Below are 25,411 nucleotides of genomic sequence, written 5' to 3' on the forward strand. Positions count from 1 at the left end.
TGCTATTTTCAATGCAGATTAGCTGCTATTCTCCCAGACTCTCAAAACAGTCCTTTCTGTAGGCTGTTGTGACACCTGCTGGTAAAAGCAGGCTGATTAACCACACGGATTTTCCTTTCCTAACTCTCTGCAGAGGCCCTCACACCCAAAATTATTTTCTGTGTTTATCCCTCTCCTGGCCTGGGGCACAGGTTAGTTATGAATCTGTTAGAGTAACGGGTATCATTATCTTTTATTGGTTAGAAAGAAGGGGAATGAGTGGACAATCAACCTAACTACACTGCACTGATGAAGAGAATTTAAAAAACCAATCTTCAACCTAAATGTGCTTCTAAATCCAACTTGCAAACAGTTGCCATTCTAAAGCAAGCAGCAATTGATGACAGGTAGTAAAAGAAAAAAGAATACTGACTTGAATCAAAACATTTATTAAATAGGAAAATGGAAGTAAATTTCACAGAGGTTAAAATTCTGGCCCATTATAAATTGGATATAGGAACAGATTTTTTTAAAAAGTGCTTCCATTGAAATACCACAGAAAAAAGTATTTGTCAGGCATATATTTCTTTAAAGTTTCACTGGGCCCATTTCTGGTGCTGTCTTGATTTATGAGGAAGGACTTATTCAGATGTAAATTATTTCCAAGAACATGAATGCATGGATTGAACAGAAAAAAATGGCCATCCTTAAGCCTTATGGCAGACAAAACTGAACACGTCAACTGAAAAGAGAAATAAACAGAAACTTCTCATGGAAATGATGCAAGGAAAAGACTTTAAGCCTCCTGAAAATTATCAGTTTGTATTATAAACCCAAAAATGGGTAAGTAAAATAACCTGTTATAGAAGAAATAAAGCCACATCTCTGGCTCTGATTATTCACAGTTCTTTCTCTTCCTGTGTCCCAGTTCTGGTATATCACTGGTGTTCCATCTCTCCAGCTGTGGGAAGATTAAAAATGTTAAGGTCTTCTCTCATTCTGCATGTCCAGTCTCCAACATCATTCTTAGAGTTCTGAGGTAGGGATTGAAGATATAATATTCTATTAAATTTAAAAAATATACTCATATGTAGCATAGTACCTATAGTTAACAATATTGTATCATATACTTAAAATTTTTCTAAGGGGGTAGATTTTTTTTGAGATGGAGTCTCTCTCTATCACCCAGGCTGAGTACAGTGGCATGATCTCGGCTCACGGCAGCCTCTGCCTCACGGGTTCAAGTGATTCTCCTACCTTAGCCCCCACAAGTAGCTGGGTCTACAGGTGCGCACCACCACGCCCAGCTAATTTTTGTATTTTTAGTAGAGAGAGAGTTTCTCCATGTTGGCCAGGCTGGTCTTGAACTCCTGACCTCAGGCGATCCGCCCTCCTTGGCCTCCCAAAGTACTGGGATTACAGGTGTGAACCACCGCGACCAGCTAAGAGGGTAGATTTTATGTTAAGTGTTCTCATCACAAAAATGAATGAATTAGTGAATAAATAAATAAATGAATAGAGCAGGAAAGAAAGCTTTTGGAGGTGATGGATATGTTTATGGCTAGATTGTCGGGATGGTTTCATAAGCATATTCTTTAAAAAACACTCATGTCTTTGGTTAGAGAAGTGAAAATTTATAAGTTAATGTTTGAAGGGTATTCAACAAATTGATCACTAAAATTTAATCTAATCATTCTGCAAATAAAACCTGTCAAACAAAATTAAATGCAAATGAATCTAGGTTCATACCGAAATTCATCATTGGCTCTTTCTTCTTGAAGTCCAATCCACCAACTTGCACCATACTTTGATAGCTATTGAAAGAAAAAAAAGTCAGCATTTATGCTACTTGTTTTCCTTTTTCACTATTAAGAGTAATGGGGTTGCTGCTAATAGCTTTCTATTCTTCAGTATTTTACCCAATTATCTAAGGAAGAATATACTAAGGCCTAGCATCTTGAGAAAACCTGAAACTTCATTATTCTAAAATATTCCCCCCATTACGAAGAAAAACTGGAATCAAACATGGAAAATAATTTTAGTTTCATACAACTTGAAAAGTAATGTTTCTAACTCTCTAAGAAGGTTTTAAAAAGTAATATTAGAAAATGAATTCATTTTCTGACAAAAAATTATTGGCTCATCCTCTCAGTTATTTACCCTCTCAGTGATTTATAATTCATTGCATATGTCACATGTATTTGAAAAACAATTCAAGGTATCAAGGCATCATTAGTATAAAGATACTGATTTTAGGTATTAGTCTGATTGTTAAGCTTTAAGCAGTATAAGCTTTCCTTCCCATTCAAATAGAGAGACACAATATAGGACAAAAGAATACTACAGAGTGCCCAGTGTTTGACAACTAGAAAATTATCCTTTTGATGAGTTCATGTCCTTTGCAGGGACATGGATGAAGCTGGAAACCATCATTCTCAGCAAACTAACACATGAACAGAAAACCAAACACCGCATGTTCTCACTCATAAGTGGGAGCTGAACAATGAGAACACATGGACACAGGGAGGGGAACATCACACACTGGGGCCTGTCGGGGGGTGGGGGGCTGGGGGAGGGATAGCATTAGCGGAAATACCTAACGTAGATGACAGGTTGATGGGTGCAGCAAACTACCATGGCATATGTATACCTATGTAACAAACCTGCATGTTCTGCACATGTATCCCAGAACTTAAAGTATAATAATAAAAAAAGGAACCAGATTTATATGTGTCAACATGAACACATTTCAAAATATGTACTTTTTAATATAAAATTAAACTGTATAACAAAAAATTGGAATTTTAGTAGATTATAAATTCTATGTTAACAGAGTGATATAGTTATCACCAATAAAAAAACCGACTTAATCTAAGATTGTATTAGTAATGTTGTAGTGTTCAGAATAAAGGTAGTAAAAATTAGTAAGGAAATAGAAGACTTGAACAACAACAACAAAAAGAAAATTATCCTTTTACATTTTACTAATTTTATACCACTATTAATCACTTGGACCTAAGTACAATAAAGTATAAAATTAAAGCACTATGTGCATGCATGTGCACACGTGTGTGCGCGCACACACACACACATACACACACACACACATTAGGGCAGATGTACTGACTTATGACCCAGGAAATTGAAATTCCCTCTTTAACTATTAGAGGAAGAGGAAGTAAGGGTTTTTCTAAGACCTGTAAATCAGTATACTTAATGGGGGTGTGTGTGTGTGTGTTGTGTGCTGAACTGTAAGTTAATTTTTATATGCTAAAATCCTGTTAATTTGAAGGCATTATATATTTAAATTTGTACTCTCATTTCTTCTGTAAAGACTTCAGAAGAAATTTTAAGATATATTATTTTTCCATAGGAATTTCAGCTCTCCATACAACAGAACCCAATAGCCCTCTAACAATCTAATTTATAAACAGGTATTTTTATTCTGTAAACAGCATGGCTATTTGTCATATCAGCAATTTGAGAATAATGCAAGATGGAACAACTGTAATTTTGTATCCCTGAGGTGTTGTTTCGTGGACATGTTCTTACAGGCTGAATTCAGATTCCCATTGTCAGACGTTGGAATGGGTCCACTGAGACTGGCTGTGAACTCAGTGGGGGAACCACAACAATTTCATTCAATCTAAAGAGGTTTCATGTGCCACGGGACTGGAAATCATGGCCTGGATTGTTCACTGCCCCAATTAAGGACCTCTAAAGAGAAATTATAACTGCTGCATCCTAAGTGGCATATTTATTACCACCTCAATTACGGCGTGGTAACCTCCACATGGCACATCACAACCTGTTGTGATATGGCACAGAACTGAACTTCATAGGAGATGCTAGAAGATACCCAGAATGGAACATCCAATGTGAAAATGGATGTTTGAAATTTTAGCTTAAGAAGGCCACAACAATAGAAGACTTATTAACATGTGTTTGCATAAAGAAATGTGATAGAGAAGTAAGCTCAGGGCTTAAAAAATGTCATATGAACATGCATTTTATAACATCAACTATGTTTTGGTATTTACAAACAGCCATTATAGTTAGCATCATATGGAAACAGCATTTACCAAAAACAAACAAAACCCCACAGTGACAGTCACTACATTAATCCATAAAGCAATATAAGGAAGAACAACCTGTCATCTTTTAAAATGTTCCCATCAAGGATGACAAATGATATTTTGGAGGAGGACTAATAGATTTGATATGTATTTTGAGAAGCATTTAGAAATAAAAATTTAATAATAATGGTAAATTGCCATTTCAAAATGACAATACTGCATAACAGTGTAAAAATGTCAGATAAGTAGACTAATTAGCTAGTAGTTTGTGTCAAACAACTCCTAAAGTGCTTGCAGCGTTTTTTCAGCATTAATGTGATTATCAAGATGGCTCAAAAAATAAATTCACTCTAATCATGCTTTATGGTCTTCTGTTACTCAAAGAGTGGGAGAGAAAATATTGACATTCTTTTTCCAAGATGGAAACATTTTATTAAAATTTTTATTTGCTTCAGATTTTTAAACTGTATCTAGCTTGCTTGTTCATAATTAATTTTTTTGACACTGCAACTAACTGTTATTTTTGTTTTTCACAATTCTAATCACTGCTCTTCTTAGGGAAGCTACACAAAGCACATACGTAATTTTAAAAATATTTAATTACTTATTTGTACTCTTCCTACATTTATAAGATAAATGTGAGACAGAAGTGAGTGGAATCACCTCTACACATCTTGCTCCTCATCCTGGAATGAAGTAACTTCTGGATTGACCCATTCCAGCAGGACGTTCTTAGGTATGGGGTTTCTTTCTTACAAAATGTGAACACCACTATCACCACCACCAACAATAAGTGCCCAAGGTAGGCACAAATTATGCAGAAATAAGAATTTTTTGGAAAGCAACAGCTTTCTTCTTTCTAATTTGATATCCTTTCCCCTTGGACCCCACTACAGACTAAATGTTTGTGTCCCCCTAAAATTTACATTGTTGAAATCCTAACTCTCAAGGTGATATATTACAAGGCAGATGGCAGATGATAAGGTCATGAGGGTGGGGGGTGGGGGTGTCTCATGAATGGGATTAGTGCCCTTAAAAGGGGACCTTGGAGAGCTCCTTTGCCTCTTCCACTATGTAAGGATACATATGAACCAGGAAGTGGGCATTCACCAGACATCAAATCTGCCAATGCCTAGATCTTGAGTTTCCAGCCTCCAGGACTGTGAGCAATAATTTTCTGTTGTTTGTAAGCTGCGTAGTCTATAGTGTTTTGTTATAGCAGCCTGAAAAGACTAGGACAGTCCCCTGGCCCTGTTCTCAGTATTCAAATCCTATACCTTCCCACAATTTTCTTTTGTAGCACAGTGGGGAGATTAGTTAGCACCTTACCCATGAAACTGATGGGGCATTCTACATCAACATGGTCATAGGCCAGGTGACAATTTTGCCATATAAGGCACCATAAAGTTTGTCTGATTTGAGATCAGAATCCTCAACTAGATCATGGCAGTGGCTATGATGACTCCAACTGCTCAGCCTGTGGGGTTTCGCCCTTCCCTTCTATGGGAGGCATTATCTACGCCATCCCCATTGGCTTCCCAACTTCCAAAGATTAGGAGATGAATTAAGAGGAAAGGTGAAGACAGAAGATCTACAGAAGTTCCCAGCAGAGCTAAGCTCTGTTGGAAAGATTAAAGAAGCCCTTCATTGTTCATGTCTGAGACGAAGCTGGCAGCCATGTTTTGGGGAGGATTTTGGAACTAGCTTTTGATGTAATGAAGACGTTGTGCTCTTACATGCCCTGACACTGCTGTTCCACTGTCACAGGCAGCACCGTGTAGGGTTTTTAAATGACTGGATAAGTAAGATGGCCTGGGTTTCTTTCCAAATTCCACCACTTAGCTGCTGTGTAACCAAGTTGCTTAACCTCTTTGAAGTCTTAGCCTCCTCACCTGTAAAAATGTACTAATAATAGGCTTCCCACAGGGGGTTCTTGGGAAGATTACATTTTAGTACTTATCATAGTACCTGAAACAGTTATGGTAAGTATAGCCAAATATCAGCTCTTTTTGGGTTGTATACTTTGCATGTGTATGGATTAGTTTTCAGCCATTCATCTGGTCTCTTGTTATTGCCCTCTGAGGTGAGGAGTATGGTGTCTGGCTAAAGAAATGTGTATTTTCCGACATCATGGTATAGAATTGAACATGCTCATATTGAACATTATGGTTTTGGCTTGAGTGTTCCATTCGTAAGAGTGGAAGGTTGACAAAATAGTGTACAAATTTCTGATGGGGAAAATTCCACATCTAGTGGTTGTTCTGCAACTGAGTGTCTGTGGGACCATGTGATTGTCATCTAACTTCTCTTTTTCTCGGCTTCTTCATCAGAATGTGGCAGGAGTCCTGACCTGCTTGTACCTCATGGGCTGTATGTGCAACAGACAAGATACAGAGACAGTAAATCCCCATGAACTGTGAGGAAAGACATTTCTTTCTCAAGCCTAGGATGCTTTAATACAGGGCTTCATTTTATAGTCAACTTACAGAGATATAAAAAGATGATAGAGTTAGAAAGGATTCCTGAAGATCATGAAATATGATTAAATTACAGGAAAAGAAAATGGCTTTTTCTTGCTTTCAAAGCTTCCAAGGGAAAGGGGAGTGAGGATTTCCCGCCTTCGTGCCCCCATTGTAATTTGCACTTTCTGTGCCCTTTCTATTTACTACATCATATCACTTCCAGCTTTAGTTTTTAAATTTATGTTTTAAAAATTGACAAATAAAATTGTATGTATTTATTGTATACAACATGATGTTTTAAAGTATATATATCTAGCCTTTTTAAAAACAGAGACTGTCATACATTTTTGCATCTTTGACAAATATCCCAGTGCCTGGCACATATTTGATAATGAATGCTTATTGAAGGAACACACTGAAAAAGTACACTATTCTTTGCCAGTTTATTTTATTATTTAATAGGTCTTGCATGTTTCTTTCTTACTAGCTTAGTTCTGCAAGGAATTAAGTAGCCTTTCTCTACTTTAAGTTGAAATAGAAAACTACTCCTTACTATTTTATGTATATTAGTCTTTACAAACTTAAAAATAATGTACTCTTGTAAGATTTGAAAGTTTAAAACTGCCAGGCACCCCCCAGGTATTCCTCATCCCTCATTTGAGCTTAATTTTCCTCTGTGGCATTTATCCACTTATTTTTTCTAATATATTATATAATTCTATTTACTCGTATTGATTATGGTCTTTCTTCCCAGACGAGAATATAAACTCCATGAAGATAGGAATTTGGGTCTTTTTTAATCACTAGTAAAACCCCAGTTCTACCAGTGATTAAATGATCGAATGAACCTCATGAAACAATCTCGACGTGCTCACCATTGTTGCTAACAAAGAATGAAGAGAAGGGAAATGACTGAGCAATACAGTAAACCTGTACCTCCATTATTTTCTCTTAATCTCTATAATAGAAAAAAAATTCTCAAAAATCTATGGCTTTACTGAAATCTATGGCTTTTACTGAAGTTTAAATAAATATCCGAAGTCAAATCGAAAAAACTATCCCTCCCTCCCTCCCAAGGGCAAAAGAAGGTGCTAAACTCTGAATTTTTCATGGTGAGTTATGTTCAAGTACCGCTTTTATTTTGCTGTGGATGAATTCTTGCTCATGTGCAGAATGAATTGTGAGAAGATCACTGTGCAGCCAGCTACAGACAAACTCAAAGTTCAACCATTCTGAGGCAAAGGTATGAAAAAGGTATTCTGCATCCTGATAAAAGAGCCAGGGTACATCTGAAAGAAAAAGAAACAGTGAAAATAATGCTGAAATGATAAATAGGTATGCTAGGATTGACCCCAAATTTGAGATTTGGTCACTCAACATTAAAAATAATTGTATACACACACACAGGAATTTGAACACACACACACAGACACATATGCACATAAATAGATACATAACTTGTTTTTTTTCTTTGGTCTATCTCTTACAAGATACCTTCACTAGTATTAAAAGGTCGGGGATAGGTACATATTCTAAAATCGCATGTCATGAAAATGATTGATGATACTAGTCCTTAATCATATTAAATAACTACATTTATTAATTATTAATTTGAACAAATTAGCTCTAGGTTGACACAAGAAAAGAGAGGCTCGATTTGAGAAATGTAACAACACATTAATGGTATATAATAGCACTTATATGGTATATATTAATAATTAGAAATTCAAGAGCTGCCAGAGTCGTTCTTACCGTACTGGTACCAGAACGGAATCTTGGGTTTCACATCTGCAAAGTGAAAGCAAATCACTTTGACTGATCTTGCTTCTCAAGTGCATTGTCTGTGAATTACTTCAGCTCTAAACACACTATTTTGTCCTTCATCTTTTAAAACATCACTTTAAAACAGGTACATTGTGCTGTTTGGAATATATGGTGAGTTCTCACACTTGAAGAGGAAGCTCCAGAGAGGCTTCTAATTAAAGAAGGAAGGACATGAGCACTTGCTGAGGCCACTGTGTGCCACACACTGTCCCAGGTGCTTCCACTTACTCATTGTACAAGTAATTCCATTTGCTCTGTAATGTCAAAGTGACATTTTTCCCCGACTATACTTGCACTATAAATATTCTGCAATATTAGCTGGTTACCTTAGTTCCCAATGAACTAACTTGGCATCCTGCATTGGTGTCGCCTTTTCCCATTTCCTATAGAAACATTTTTTGCTAAAGTAGTGTAATTTGTTTTATCATGCAATTTGTTGATATTGTGGTTTGGGGTGTTTAAATTGGGAAAGTACTAGAGATTATTAGAAATCAAACATATAGCAAAGATCTTACTACTATTTTTACCTCTTGGGATTTTGCATATCCATTCACGTTTGGAACCACAGTGTAAGGGCAGCAATGTTTTGTTTGCCTTATAAACAGCACAGTTTCTTGCATCTTCTCCAAAATAATTGTTGTCTAAAAACGAAGAGACAACCTGCAGCAGATGAAGTTCATTATTCCTTAATGATGATCCCCCCACAAAGTTTCAAAAGATCAAAAAGGGCATCCCTGTACATAAGCATTATAGGCTTCTCCAGGAAGCTTCAGAAATGTCTGGATGTCATTCTAGTTGAAGGTTGTTTCACATTTGTGAAGAACAAGCTAATCAATATTTAGCATTTTTTTCTTAAAGATGCCTTTTTAAAAAACAAAAACAAAAACAAGAAAACAAAAGGCCAGGCACGGTGGCTCATGCCTGTAATCCCAGCACTTTGGGAGGCCGAGGTGGGCAGATCACAAGCTCAGGAGATTGAGACCATCCTGGCTAACACGGTGAAACCCCATCTCTACTAAAAATACAAAAACAAAAAATTAGCTGGTTGTGGTGGTGGGCACCTGTAGTCCCAGCTACTCGGGAGAATGGCGTGAACCCAGGAAGCAGAGCTTGCAGTGAGCCGAAATCGCACCACTGCACTCCAGCCTGGGTGACAGAGCAAGACTCCGTCTCAAAAAAAAAAAATAAATAAAATAAAAATTAAAAAAAGGTATGCTATTCCTTTCTCCAGAAGGAACAAATCAAATGCAAGCTTTGGTCTGAATTTGCACATTTTTCTAACTGGGAAAATTTTCTAGCCTTGGAATCCTGGGTAAACTTAGGGACTCAAGGGTGTGCCAGATCTTGGTATTAACTTTGATTTTGATTACTTTGAACATATGCTAAGTTTTTTGTCTCTAATAACTAAATTCTAAGCTATAGCTAGCTTTAATCAGGAATCTATCAGGTCACTTTCCATGAGTGATCACATAACTCATATAATTCACATTACGGGGGTATTAAAGAATCAACCTTCTCAATTATTTAATGACTATCTCACAGAAGAATGGATGTACCACAAGTAAAATTGGGGTAAAAATTTGGGGAAAAAAAGGATGTTTTAAAATCCTTTATATTCCTCCTCAAACATGTACACTGTCACGTAATAATTCATCTATCTAAAATATATATAGCCTCAGGTTCAGAAAATGGTGTGATTTGAATTCATTTTGTCCAGCAGATATTAGTGAGAAGCTCGGCCACTGCTTCATGGCCTTATCTAATTTATTCTGACCCAGATTGTCTGTTCCTCTCCTATTACTAATGAGTTTGTTATACTAAAACAAAAGAAAGTGTTCTCAACTTCTATGTATCACATTTCTTTTTCGAGTGCTACATTGACTTGAACCACCCAGCTGTCCCATGTAGTGGCTGCCATTTATGGAGTAAGTTGACCCTGCTATGCCTTTTCTGTTTTCTGAGCCTTGGTTTCTTTATCAGAAAAATGGATTAGTGGGGCTGAATGACCTTTAAAATCTCTTCCTACTCTTTTCTATAAACCTCTTCCTTGACATAAATTTGAAAACCATCTTGGTACGGGGCTTTCTCTATTGTTCTTTACTACTTCAAAGTTTGGCTACTGATATTTTGCCAACCATGAGATATTATAACATTGTGACTTTGGAGTCAGACAACCTGTGTGCAAATCCTGGCTCTCCTATATATTTTAGGCAAGCCACTTAATCATTCTAATACCCATGGCACTGAGTTATTGTAAGGATGAAATGAGATCATGTAGGAGTGCATTCAGCTCAGCGCTTGGAACAGTATAAGGACTCAATAAACAGCAGTTGCATTAAATTCTCACTGCAGGCTCTTAGGAGTCTCCCCATTTCACAGGTGAAAGTGAATAATGTGATTTTTCATGTGCCGTAGGATGGATCCCACTTCAATCTAGGATACTACTTCAGTTTTTTCCCTGTCATTTTGAGAAAAATGTGAGAATTGCCCTTTGCAACTGGAAAAAAATGCAATAGTGAGTTCTCTGTGTCCTTCATAGAGGTTTGCAAGTATGGGAATGAATGAAAACCAAGACTTTTTTTTTCCTTCTGGAATAACTTGCTCTAGAAGGTGATATTTCCAAAACTTGCATTACTGTCCTTTCAGAGTGAGATAAATGAAAAATCATTCTCCAAAATAATCTTCATTTCATTATGTCATGGACAAGGTTCCCATACTCAGATAATCAGGTGATATGCAGGATAGGGAGGTATAGGGTAAAGGGAGTCTTGTGTTATTTTAAAGAATAGCTGCTTCTCTGCCAGAGAGACTTCATATGGGAGATGGTTTGGGGGGACTTTTTGGAGGTTTTTGATACTTTTTCAGGCTGAAATTGTACAATGGCCTCAGAACAATATGGCTAGCAAAGATTTCCCAGGACCTTGCCAAATAATTCTCCTGGTACTAAGGTCTGGTGCAGTTTTGTCATGGGAGCTCTGGCCATCATTTCTAGGTTCTCTTGGTTGGTTTACCAAGTGGTCCCAGGCCCACTTGTTTTGAATCCATCCCTTTTCTCCAGTTTGAAAAGACTTACAGGAGTTCTATCAGACCACTCCCATGAGCCGGCATTCAGTGGGTTTCTTTTATTAAATCCAATCCAGAACTGCCTTTCTTCTGTCCTGTGAAGAGAAGAAACAAAAGCTTTGCCTCTCCCATCAAATTTACAGCATTATGTGAAAGGTTCAAAAAATACCAGCATGGCACATGTATACACATGTAACTAACCTGCATATTGTGCACATGTACCCTAAAACTTAAAGTATAATAATAATAAAAGAAAAAAATATTTTAAAATATTTATGTATGCAGGAAACAGCTGATGCTACTGGCAGGATTGATCAAGTCAACAAGCATTGAACATTTTAAATGCGCAAAACCCTGTGCTGTGACATGAACTGAGAGAAGAATAAGCCTCACATTCTATTACTCTTGGTTTGTGTGGTTTGCTCACAGGTGATATACAGGTGGGTAAAAGTCAGCTTTTATTGAGAACATGAGTTTCTCATGAGGAATAGCAAAGCCTTTCAGTCAGGACAAGAACACATGAAAAGAAAATTGGTAAGAAACTTTGGAACATCTCTAGCCAAGAGGACCTTTCACTACTTTACTGTGTGTTTGCTACTTCACTATACTATTTATTCTACTTTACTATGCTTTGATTTGTTGTTCTTTTGTTAAATGTTCATGTATTCTCTGAAAGTCAACCACCATCATCTTCACTGAATAAAAGGTACACAGTAGGTTTTGGGTTTTTTTCAGATATCAACATAAATAATTCTAAAGCCAGTCACCCTGAGCCATGGTTCATTAACTTCAGTTGTCACCACTGGTTTATACTTGGTGAGAAGCTCCACAGAGAATCACCTTCCCTTCTATGAGGCAGAGTACAAATGTGTCCACAGAATACTCAATAAATCGAGTAATAAAGCCTACCTGTGCAATGAACCATCTCACTAAGATAATTTTCTGAGAATAATTTTGAAGAATCAAAGATTTAAAATATTCAGATGTCAGGACAGATACTTTATTTTCCTTCGTGCAGAGAAGCAAGGAATTCCTTCTCGGATATGTCAGCTACTCTGCCTGGATTTCACAAATTAAATTCAAATTCAGCTTAGAAATCCAAGAGATCACTGGTGCCCGGTTGGTCATTGTCATGATGATACTTTCATTTAAGGCTGGGAGAAGGTGAGAATGGCCACCTTCAGTTTAAGCCAAGCACATTAATCTCAATGGCATAGGCTGAAAATCCATGTCACTCTCCCGGTGTTGTGACCTTTTTCTTTCCTCACTGAATTCAGAGTTCTATGTCTTTCCTGCTATATACTGGCTCCTGGGAGATGAAATGGTATTTACTTTCTCTTCATCAGTTTCCTGAAATTGTATAATATTTAATAAACACACATGTATGTGCATACGTGTGTGTGTGTGTGTGTCTGATTAATAAAATAGAAATAGAAAAGCAGTGCCATAGGAAGGAAAAGCAGCATACCTGCTATACCTGCTAACTATGAGATCTGGTATGTTTGCTATAATTAAGCATCAGATTTGACTGAATTCTCTGGTAGTCTGGGAATAAACTGAAACATACACAGTTATTGATAATTTTTTTGAGACAGGGTCACACTGTCGCCCAGGTTGGAGTATAGTAGCACACAATCTTGGCTCACTGCAACCTCCTCTTCCCAGGCTCAATTGATACTCCCACCTCAGTCTCCTGAGTAGCTGGGACTACAGATGTGTGCCACTACACCTAGCTAATTTTTTTGTATTTTTTGGTAGAGATGGGGTTTCACCATGTTGCCCAGGCTGTTCTCTAACTCCTGGGCTCAAGCAATCTGCCTTGGCCTCTCAAAGTGCTGGGATTACAGGTGTGGGTCACTGCACCCAGTCAAGAATTTTTAAATATTTTCTTTAAAGACGGTTCTCGCTCTGTTGCCCAGGCTGGAGTGCAGTGGCACAATCATACCTCACTGTAACTTTGAACTAGGTTTTGCTGGGACTACAGGTGTGGCCACCACACCCAGCTAATTTTGAAAAATTTTTTTGTAGAAACTGAGTCTCACTACGCTGCCTAGGCTGATCTTGAATTCCTGGCCTTAAGTGTTCCTCCCACCTTGGTGTCCCGAAGTGCTGTGACCCACTGTGCCTGGCTCATATTATATGACTTTTGTGATCAGATATTGAAGATCCATGATTTAGCTTGGGACTAAATTCTGCTAGACATTTCAAGCATGAGAACTTACATAAACAGAAATGACAGTGACATTTGATCTTAAAGCAAACTGGGAAGCAGTGTGTGTGTGGTTGTCATATGGCAAACCTCACTAAAATGCAAGGACAGAATATGCAAATATGTTTTAAAGGAAGCTAAAGTAATGAAGCAAAATGTAACTTTGAACAATGGAGACTATCACCTATCCCTTGGATTTGCGGCCTCACACCTGGCTGATAATCCAATTAGCCAGAAAGCTTCTTAAACTTTTCTTCAGACTCAGAGAGTCTGACTCAGCAGCTCTGGTGTGAGGCCAGAAAGCTCTGTATTAAAAGGTGTCCCGACCAAGTGTGATGAGCAGCCAGGTTCCTGAGTCATGGCCTCATGTCAGCATTTCCCGTAGGGACTAGCAGTTCTGTGGGATGTCAATAAGTGTTCTTAAAAAAGGGAATTGTGGTCAAAGAAAGTGCTTCCTTCTAGAACCCTTTACGATGCTAATGTACATGGCAAATCTCCAAGATTGTACATTGTTTTGCAAACATATTTGACCATAAAATCTCCTTCCTCCCCTGCAGAATGCTGCACAAGACTCACATGGAGAGATGTCAAAAACTCCCAGCTTTAAGGTCATTGCTGTAGATGTGGAAGATGAATAATTTGATAGATGTTGCATGTTAATCTTTTTATGGGAATGTCCTACAAGGAAACTTGTGGGAAAGGCCAGAATTTTCCCGAAAAAATAGTACAGGACTTTTCTCTGGGATTCAGGCCAGTGTTTCATTGAGACTCTAGATTTCCAGAGCTTGAAGCAGAGTACCTATTATTATGGTTGTTTTCATTAAATAAATATACAGAGTCATGGAGGTGTGCTGATCACAACATCCTCAGAGGCAGGATCTTGTTTGTCATGTCTATTGAATTATCCAACCAGCTATGCATGTAACTGTGCCCCTTCCACAGAAGATACTCTCACAATGCAGGCTGACTGACAAGAACATTCCAAAGTGAGAGGCCAAAGTCGGGGGTGGGGGGCTCACAGGAAGGAGACAAGATGACTGTCTTCAAATATTTGAAAATAGAGTAGATTTGATCTGTATTTGCTCTAGCTCAAACTGAGGGGAGGCAGATTTCTGGCTTATTAGAAAACTGCTCTTTGAAACCAGCCTTCTGCAATGGAATGGGCTTTCTCCCAAATAAGAAGCATTCTGAAACTGGAAGGAATTATGCAGACAGCAGATGACCACGGTATGTGGTGGGAGGTAGCACAAGACTGTTTAGAGTTCTTACAATTTAAGCTTGAGTTTCTAACTCCACTGAATTCAAGGTTCTGTAAACTTGCAAGATGGATACAGATAAGGGAAAGCTTGTTTCCTCAAATGAAAACTTAGGAGGTTGGGTTGGAATTAAAAAAAAATTACTGGGACTCTTTTTTTTTTTTTTTCCAAACAAAATCTTACATAGGCTCCAATTATATACAAAATAATTAGCAGTGGAGCTGGTCGGAGCCGCTCTGGTGAGGCGTGGAAGGAACTAGGAGCTCTGCCTACGTGGCCCTCTCATACTCCTGGGGTTCCAGGATTCTTGGGATCCTTCCACAACACTTTGAAAACCATTGGGGTAGATAATTCCTGAGTTTGGCAGGAAAGCTCTACAGTTCTGACTTGAGGCACAAAGAAAAGATTTCAAATATCTAAACAATTGTCACTTTGTTCTTTGTTTTATGAAATGAGAACCTGGTACAAGATAAACATAAAACTATATGTATATTTATTTTTCTTGGCTTTGGGCATAATACAAATATGGGAATTTTAAACAACTACTTGGGATACTCACCCCTCAGAAGCCATTACTGGGAGATAGAATATTTGACTGTAATTTTTCATAATTAACAAGTATTTACCAATTAAATTTTGAATGTAAGAGCTCATTCACAAAATTCTCTTCCTCAATATGGGCAAAGCTTGCAAGATGAGCTCCAAATTCTTCGCAAAATGCTTCAGCTTCTCTCCATGTTCTTTTCATCAGAACTTTTTCACTATGAAATACCTGTATAGTAAAAGAAAATAAATTAACATTGTTATAGATAAAGTCAGGTTGTTAAACTCTGTTCAAGAAAGTAACAGTAATATTAACATAATCATCATTATTATTTATAAAGAGCTTGATCTAGTGGGAGGAAGTAATATTTACTGAATTAGAATGTGCCTAGTCATCACAAAACTATTAGTTCCTTTTATCCTCATAACAAATTTCTGAGGAGAATATAATAAACTCAGTTTTATAAATGAGCTTTTTGAAGAATTTTTTTTCACCCTAAATCTTCTGTGACTGGCATGTACTTGTCCCTCAGTAAATATTTGTCAAGAGATAAATAAAGTCAGGCCAAGAGAGGTTAAGAATTTTAGGTCACACAGCTATAAACTGGCAGAGCTAGAATTAGACCTATAATACCTTGCTTCCAGAGTCCATAAACTTCCATCCCACCAGATTGCCTTCTGACAGATTAGAATTAGCAGATTGATCATTACTCTGGCTGACCCAGGGCAAGAAATGAGAAATTAGACCTGGGACCTAGGGTAGCTCTATTTCTAGAGTCTTTGGATCTTAGTTGAACTGGCAGTGCAGTGGTTCAGCTGTGCCTAAAATCTCTGCTGCTTCTCAGCTGTCTTCATGGTGGCAGGAAGAAGCCAGATGAATGGAAGGTCTTCTGTTGGCTTTATTTAAGATTGGGGAAAGGAACTGAAGACCCAGAGCTTGCAATCCCAGTCCTCTTACCCTTCTTATTTTTAACTGCCTGGCACTAAGCCTGAGCCTCTGATGCCAGACAGGTACACCCTGTGGCCAGCCCTCACCAGGCTCTTACTTGCTGAGACCAGAATGAATAGCTTTCCAAGTCCTGTGGACCACAGCACAACCTTTCCATCTTTTAAATTATATGTCAAAACTTGCCTCCTCTGGGAACCTCTTCCCGAATCACTATAAGCTCATAAATCCTACCACCATGCCTATCACACACACCATGCATTTGTTGACATATCAGGGTGATATATAGTAGAAAAGGCACCAGACCAGAAGTCCTAAACCAGGCATTTATTCCAACTCTGTCAATAAATAATCGTGATCTTGGGCAAATTACTACATTTCACAGTCCCCAGTTTACTCATCTCTAAGGTTTAACTTATTAATGGGCGAGGCCACTTTTGGGCCTATTATTCTATGAATGTAATGTAGGATTATACATGTGTACAATTTAAATCGAGCACATTCACAGCTGCTTCATGCCATCTACAAGCTACAACAGTTCCAGAGATAGAGTCTGTCTTCATTCTGCTCTGCCTGTGCAGAGATGCTGGGGAACTTTTTCCCAAGATTTAGTGAACCCCTATTTGTAAAATAAACCAAGACAAAACCACCAAACATTTTTAAAAATCATATTTCAAAAAATGTGTTTCTGACAAGATTGTAGGAACTAATTTAAATGTAGGATCTAAAGCTGATTTTAAAAATAGAAATGTCTTCACTTATATATACACACACATACATACACACACACATATATACACATACAAATCAACCGTACGCATTAATTTGTTTGATCTTCACGTGTCTGGCAAGCTGCAAAAGCTATCCTTATTAGTAATATTGTATCATTCAATAATAAAAACTTTATTTGTTGGTTTACAAACAATTTGAAATTATACCATTTAACACCCTCTGAGTGTCTACCTCCTTCACTTAGTGTATGAACAATATTGACTGGGGCCTCAATATTGCAGGAGGACAGGTCCCCAGATGACCCTTGCTGACCCAGCTCTTCCTCTTTTTCTTGGCAATTCTCAGGCAGAGTGTACCAAGAGTGCAACGTCCTGAGATAAGGAGGAACTGTCCTTATCCCTCCTAGAATAGGATGTCTTGTAATACTTTTGCTCAGTGATTCAGGTGGCACCTGGGATATAAAACCCCGAGAGAAGCGCTTTGGGGAGCCCTCAGCTGTCATGCAAAGTGGGGCATGTGCAGACAAGATTCCACCTTCCTGGGGGTGCTTTCCTGAGCCTTGGGGGAATGGCTCACCATGGATCCTAGGCTTCGGTTGCTTCTTGCTGCCTATCTGTGAATACAAGTTGAGCATCCCAAATCCAAAAATCCAAACTCCAAAATGCTCCAAAATCCAAAACTTTTTGAGCGGTGACAAGATGCTCAAAGGAAATGCTCATTAGAGCATTTTGGAGTTTGAATTTTCAGATTTGGGGTGCTCAACTGGTAAGTGCAATGCAAATATTAAAAAAAAAATCTGAAATCTAAAGCACTTCTGGTTCCAAGCATTTCAGAAAAGGAGTACTCAACCTGTAATAAAGTTACTTTGCCCATCTTGTTGTGTGGGAATTCTGTCTCACCAGATTCATACTCTGGCAGCCAAGTTTGTGCAAAACCTCCTGTCAGAGCTAGGAACTTACGCAGAAACTGGTTAGGTGTTTAGAGTCCTCCCCCAGGAGTGATAACCAGAGCATGGTGCCCTCCTTCCAGGTATTAATATTAGCGCATGCTATTTCTTTTCTTTCCTTTTTTTTTTTTTTTTTTTTTTGATATAGAGACTCGCTGTGTGACCCAGGATGGAGTGCTATGGCGCAGTCTCGGCTCACTGCAACCTCTGCCTCCCGGGTTCGAGCCATTCTCCTGTCTCAGCCTCCTAAGTAGCTGGGACTACAGGTCCATGCCACCATGCCTGGCTACTTTTTGTATTTTTAGTAGAGATGGGATTTCACCATGTTGGCCAGGCTGGTCTGGAACTCCTGACTTCAAGTGATCCGCCTGCCTTGGCCTCCCAAAGTGCTGGGATTACAGGCGTGAGTCACTGTGCCTGGCCCTGTGCATGGTATTTCTGCTTAACAGATATCAATCTTCATGAGGAAGCCTTCAATATCACCAGGATGTATCAATTTTTTTTACTTAAAAATTATTTGGAATATGATTGAAAGGATAGAGACAGGCAACAAATGTTGATTAAGCACCTGCTGTCTGTCAGGCACTGTTCTGGAAAAAAAAAGGGCCCCGGAATAAAGGAATTTGGGATACATGGATCAAATTAAAATAGTGTTGGTCCTGTTAAGAATGTCCATGTAACCTTGGTATCACCTTGAAGCAACTGGCCAGACCAGGCTCTGACTCCCAGTCCAAATAGCAGGGGTGAAAGGGCCATCTCTCTTCATACTCTGCTTTTTCCTGATTTTCAACTGGCTGCTTGCACAAGGACATTGCCTTAAAGTGCCGACAGTGCTTCACTTCCCAGCGACCAAGTGGATGCCTTCCTCGCATGGCAACACAGCCACCACTGTAGCCTAAAAGCAGAAAACAAGCATTTTTAATACCAGACGACTAAAACGTTTTGTGCTCAGAAGACTGCTCTTTAGAGTGTTGAATAATTGACATCTCATAATTAAGCACCCAGACAAGAGCAATCAAGATGAAAACGAATGTCTTATTGACCTGATTATGTCATTTCTCTTCATCTCTGGAGAAAAGAATGCAAGATGGGAAAGAGAGAAAAGAGAGTGTGAAGGCTGAAATTTGGACCTTGTCTGCTTTGTGCTCAGGTGGCAAATGATGAGGAACTAGTAGCTATTCCTATCTGGAACCAAAATATCCCCCATATTTCAATATTGTACTTCAAAATCCCATTGTGAAAAATCAACAATGAAAGGTGCATAGTGCTCATCCTCTAACAACTGGATTCAACAGGGGAAAATATGTGAATAACAGATTCAAGGTAGACCACAAAGTATACAACAGAAAACCAAACTGTAAACCTTGGAAGAATGAAGAGAATGAGATGAATTCTCTAAATGAGGTAAAGATCTGGGGGCAGGGACAAGGCAGACATCAGGGAAAAGGAAGACAGAATTAGAGCGAGAGGCTTTTATATGAAAAGCAAAGTACTGAGATTTTCCCTCCCACCTTCATAGTATATGTGAGATATTGGAAAATGTGATATACTAGTTATGGACAAAACTCCACTTTTTTCTTTGTGTATTCTTGAACATTTTAGAAGGTAAAATGTATTTTTCCACAGAAACAATTTATAAATTAAGATTCTTAAGTTTGTCAGCAAAATCTATACAACTCATATGACAGCAAAAAAAAAAAATACACTTCAAATTTCAGTGAAGAACAGTAGAAAGCAATTCTATTCCAAAAATAGAATTAAAATGAGTAAGAATGAGCTTGTTTTTTCTTGAATCCTGGGTGATCATTTAGTTAACTAAATTCACATTCATCAACAACAATAAAAAATTGTACATCCGCAATGTGCTCAGCTAGGCTGTATATTAACTGCTTGAAAAAAAGGATGAAGCAAAGCAAACCAAAAACCAATTCTTAGTTTAGTGTAAGACACAGACACATAAATAAGCAATTCTAATAAATATAATGTGTAAAGTGCTACAGTAAAAGGTGTGTTCAAAGTTCTGGAGGAGACATCAGAAGGGGTGATGGAGCCTGTCCAGAGATGTCAGTAAAACATTTGCAGGAAGTGACAATTGAGCTGAATTTTGAAGGATGAAAAGGAGAAATGAGTTTTCAAGGCATGCTTGTAAAAAGAGAGTGATTATAGATGACTGACGACTTGCGATGATTCTGTACCTGAAGGCTCTTTAAAAAATGTCGTCACTTGCTACTTGATATTTATCTTGCTTAATTTCCCTTCAGAAGTAATGGCTTCAATTTTTTCAGATACTGAGTACCTGGCATTGTGCTTGTCATCTATGTTCTGATTGTTTTATGCTCATGGAAAGACACAAGAGAGGGAAAATGAAGAGTGCAAAGGAGAAGAAAGAAGACAAAGGATGACATAGAGCATCTGTTTAGGAATGGAATAATTTGCTAAAGAATGAGTGTATGAGTGTTTGTGTCTTCAACAGCGCTGGCTGCACAAGTGTGTTAGGCACCAGCATCGCCATGGCAAGATGGTTCTGATCTGGAAGAACCCCCTGGGCCTCTGTGATGAATCAGAGACCCTCAAAGGTAAAAATGTCCAGTGGTAAAAGAGGAAACACGCTATGTCTCACATAGAAGAAAAGAAAGTCAAGGAAGAGTTGGTGCATCCAAAGGCCATCGGATGGCTCTACTGGCCCAGAACAGCTAGCTGGTATTAAAGATGCAAGGTTGTGGGCAGGCAAGGGGGAGAGATTATAGTATGCAACTGCCCCTGCCATTAATGGAGCTTTGCAGGCCTGTTGAATAATTTCAGAATGCAGCTCACAGTCCAGCTGGATCATGAACAGTACAAGAGATGCTGCATGCTCTGTAAAATAAAACTGAACTGGAGAAATCCATGTGGAAGCCCCAAATGCAATATACTTGTGGAGCTGCTCTAGTTGAAAGAGAAGGGAACACACACATCCTGCTCCATTCCCCCGTCCTTTGAGGGGCCCCAGTGGAACCTCCAGTTACTGCACAGCACAGGCAGGAAACCTCATGGAAAGAACTTCGGACTTGGAGCGTGAAGTTTGGGGTTCTAGTCTCAGCACAAATCTTTAGTAACTGGAAACTTGAGGATGTGAATTAATCACAATAGGCCTTGTCTAAAATATGTGAATAATAATTCCTTTTCTTCTCATGGGTTTTCATGAAGATCAAATGAAATAATGAATTGAAAAGCACTCTATAAAATATGAAGAGCTAAAAATACCCCTGCAATGTTGCTATTATGCTTATGGCCATTTTCACTACAAAAACTAGGGTTTTGTGGCATAAGTTCTGCCTGCATGTTCAAAGAATTTTTCAAAAGTTTGAATCAGCAAGTTTGAAATGTAATATACTTTTTTGTTGGTCTTGCATTTTGTCTCACTTTCCCACATCAGACAATGATTAAATAGCTTTGGTTTTAGATGCTATAAGATATTCGACTCATCTTCATTAGTGAAGAAGGAGATGTTTGTGAACCACTATGAAGATGAAAAGTGCTGCATAAGTGTTATTGGTATTCTAAAGTGGTTAACTTAATGGAACATTTGACCCAAATTTTAAGAGTCTCAGCCCCAAAGAAGCAGTAAAGCGGTATAATAAAGGGAGACCAGGCTAAGGGAGAGATAAACTAAATTTATAAGCCTATATCGTGGGGATGCTTGCAAAGCCAAATAATAAGGGTAAGGGTGTGGGAAAGAGCAGAGGCGAATTTTCTTTCAGAGAAGTTGTTCTTAAATTTGATAACTCACTTCCCACTGGAGAAGAAAAATGATTATTCTCAGAGGTGAATCTCACATTTTAACAGATTCTCCTTACCTGCCTTACCCCCACCCCACTCACTCTCTCCTGCAAACACGAATGGGGAGACTTTCTGTCAATTAAGAAATTCTGATTCACCAAGTTATCTATGCAAAATTAAGTGAGTTGGGAAAACCTCCACTGTCCACCTCCCTGTTCAAATACCTAAAAACAAACCCATTGACCAAAACTTTCTGTGCTGGCTTTTCAGTGCCTCTAGACAATTATTTCACTTGAGTCTGCCTGCTTATTTTCTGGTTCCCTGCAACAACCCTTTACATCCTCATCTCTCAAGTCCTCTACCCTCTCACCTTCCCTCTCTCTCCTTCTTCTCTCCTCTAACAGAGAAAAGTGAAGCTCTTTGGGTAGGCAAGGCAAGTTTCCTGCAATGCTGTGTATCTGCCAGGCACTGTGCTAGGCAATTTCTATGGTCTTTTCCCTATTTAACTCCAGAAACTCTTCGAGACAGGCATTAGTGCCTGATTATGCAGTTGGAAAAATTAGGGCACAGAGGCTTAGTAACTTGCCAAAGGCCACAAACGTAGTGGGCTTGCTCCAGGATTTGAAACCAGATTTATTTGGGTCTACTGTGAGACAGGCACTGTGCTAGGCAATTTATATGGTCTTTTCCCTATTTAACTTCAGAAACTCTTTGAGACAGGCATTAGTGCCTGATTGTGCAGATGGAAAAATTAGGGCACAGAGGCTTAGTAACTTGCCAAAGGCCACAAACGTAGTAGGCTTGCTCCAGGATTTGAAACCAGATGTATTTGGGTCTGTGAGACAGTATCAAGGTACAGAGTGAGTGGGTGGGCATTCAATAAGCAGTTGAATAAACGAATGAATGAGTTCCCCTAAAATTATGTTCCTGTTCCATGGAGCTCTCTTGCATCCCTCTGATCCTGTTTCTCTCCTATGTGTGGCCACAGCATTTCCTTGAAGATCTACTGTCACATTTTTACTTTGCATGACAGTTACTTATATGATTATGAGGAGATATGGAAATGTTCTAAGGGCTCTCAGAAATGAGACTGGGTTTATCCTTATTTATATGGTGGCTCGTTTCAGAGCTCTGATGAGCCTTAAAATGGATTGGCCTCTCTAGTGTCTACTGATGGGACAGGCTGAAAGTGCAGGGCACTTTCTTTTTCTTTTTTTTTTTAAGTTTTTCTTTCTTTTATTATTATACTTTAAGTTTTAGGGTACATGTGCACATTGTGCAGGTTAGTTACATATGTATACATGTGCCATGCTGGTGCGCTGCACCCACTAACTTGTCATCTAGCATTAGGTATATCTCCCAATGCTATCCCTCCCCCCTCCCCCCACCCCATGACAGGCCCTAGTGTGTGATGTTCCCCTTCCTGTGTCCATGTGATCTCATTGTTCAATTCCCACGTATGAGTGAGAATATTCGGTGTTTGGTTTTTTGTTCTTGCGATAGTTTACTAAGAATGATGATTTCCAATTTCATCCATGTCCCTACAAAGGACATGAACTCATCATTTTTATGGCTGCATAGTATTCCATGGTGTATATGTGCCACATTTTCTTAATCCAGTCTATCATTGTTGGACATTTGGGTTGGTTCCAAGTCTTTGCTATTGTGAATAATGCCGCAATAAACATACATGTGCATGTGTCTTTATAGCAGCATGATTTATAGTTCTTTGGGTATATACCCAGTAATGGGATGGCTGGGTCAAATGGTATTTCTAGCTCTAGATCCCTGAGGAATCGCCACACTGACTTCCACAATGGTTGAACTAGTTTACAGTCCCACCAATAGTGTAAAAGTGTTCCTATTTCTCCACATCCTCTCCAGCACCTGTTGTTTCCTGACTTTTTAATGATTGCCATTCTAACTTGTGTGAGATGGTATCTCATTGTGGTTTTGATTTGCATTTCTCTGATGGCCAGTGATGATGAGCATTTTTTCATGTGTTTTTTGGCTGCATAAATGTCTTCTTTTGAGAAGTGTCTGTTCATGTCCTTCACCCACTAAGCAACTTCAGCAAAGTCTCAGGATAAAAAATCAATGTACAAAATCACAAGCATTCTTATACACCACCAACAGACAAACAGAGAGCCAAATCATGAGTGAACTCCCATTCACAATTGCTTCAAAGATAATAAAATACTTAGGAATCCAACTTACAAGGGATGTGAAGGACCTCTTCAAGGAGAACTACAAACCACTGCTCAAGGAAATAAAAGAGGATACAAACAAATGGAAGAACATTCCATGCTCATGGGTAGGAAGAATCAATATCGTGAAAATGGCCATACTGCCCAAGGTAATTTACAGATTCAATGCCATCCCCATCAAGCTACCAATGCCTTTCTTCACAGAACTGGAAAAAACTACTGTAAAGTTCATATGGAACCAAAAAAGAGCCCGCATCGCCAAGTCAATCCTAAGAACAAAGCTGGAGGCATCACACTACCTGACTTCAAACTATACTACAGGGCACTTTCAAGAAAATAAACCTGACTTACTCTACTGGGATCTTATTTTCTTTGTCACTTGCAGATTTCCATGGGTTTGGAACAATTGGGTTTAACATGCCCCGGAGCCATCCCATACGAATGAAACACGCCAGGGGTATCTAGGTCTAGAAACAAAACATTTTTCACAGAGCCTGAGTTATGGAGGGCTGCAAAGGAGTGATTGAAAGTGTTTATTTTTCTCAATACAGACACCTATGAGCCTCTAATATAACTTGGAAAAGTGTTTTCGAATGTCTTAACAAGTACAGACTCATCTATTCTCTTTCACCATACAGCAACCTCCACTTATATTGAATCTTTAATCTAGGGGTACAAAGTACATTTTAGTTTCTAAGCATTAGCTTCTCCTTGAATGAGAAGCTAATTTATCATCTTTCCATTTAATCAGTGGCAATAATTAGTATGGATGAAAACCATTTTTCCTGTTTCACCTGAATATTTCATTTCTCTTGAAATACCAAGTGTCAGAGAGTCCCTTTGTTGTTGCTTTTTACTAAAAATAACAGGATTTTCTGGTGTTTTGAGAATGGGAAATTTGGCATGAAAGAAAGGAAATCCAGTTAAAATATAGGTTAATTAACCTTGTAGTCCTGAATTCAAATTGTAAATATGAATTTGAACTCAAAAAGTGTTTAATTTACACACACACACTTCCTAGATCTGTCCATTGAAATGGCCTAGAAACAATAACAAACCACAAACGACGAGCACCCTTAAGCCCAGACTGTGATGCTGAAATAATATCATTTCCCATCAAAAGAAACCAGGGTTCCTTGATGCAATGGACGCTTCTAGGTCTGCAGCAGAAATTTATATCTTGTCATACCAGATAGCAAGGACACTATCAAAGACTACTAGGATCACATCAGAAGGATTCAGAAGATATTCCTTGAAGAGATTCCCATCACAAGGCTGGGGCAATTTGAGCATTAAAAAGGATAATTGCAACGGACTAAAACATATCAAATATGTTTAAAACCCTTACTCCATAGTAATGCTAAAAAAAGAAAAACACCTCTAATGGGTCACAGATGAAGGATGCTAAT

At 38.5% G+C, this 25,411-nt stretch overlaps 1 protein-coding gene across 3 annotated transcripts in view; it reads right to left on the reverse strand.

The window, feature by feature from the left end:
• Positions 1 to 25,411, reverse strand: part of PLA2R1 (phospholipase A2 receptor 1) — a 130,880-nt gene that overhangs the window by 35,598 nt on the left and 69,871 nt on the right. For all 3 annotated transcript variants that reach the window (XM_057301422.2, XM_063595200.1, XM_057301420.2), the window contains exons 12-19: positions 18,729 to 18,931; positions 15,496 to 15,641; positions 11,415 to 11,499; positions 8,869 to 9,001; positions 8,270 to 8,305; positions 7,649 to 7,806; positions 1,729 to 1,793; positions 837 to 940 (exon numbers count right to left, since the gene is read on the reverse strand). In XM_057301422.2, coding sequence (XP_057157405.1) covers positions 837 to 940; positions 1,729 to 1,793; positions 7,649 to 7,806; positions 8,270 to 8,305; positions 8,869 to 9,001; positions 11,415 to 11,499; positions 15,496 to 15,641; positions 18,729 to 18,931 — 930 coding nt within the window. The remainder of the gene's footprint in view (positions 1 to 836; positions 941 to 1,728; positions 1,794 to 7,648; positions 7,807 to 8,269; positions 8,306 to 8,868; positions 9,002 to 11,414; positions 11,500 to 15,495; positions 15,642 to 18,728; positions 18,932 to 25,411) is intronic.

Source organism: Pan paniscus, chromosome 13 (assembly GCF_029289425.2).
Source record: "Pan paniscus chromosome 13, NHGRI_mPanPan1-v2.0_pri, whole genome shotgun sequence".
NCBI classification, from domain to species: domain Eukaryota; kingdom Metazoa; phylum Chordata; class Mammalia; order Primates; family Hominidae; genus Pan; species Pan paniscus.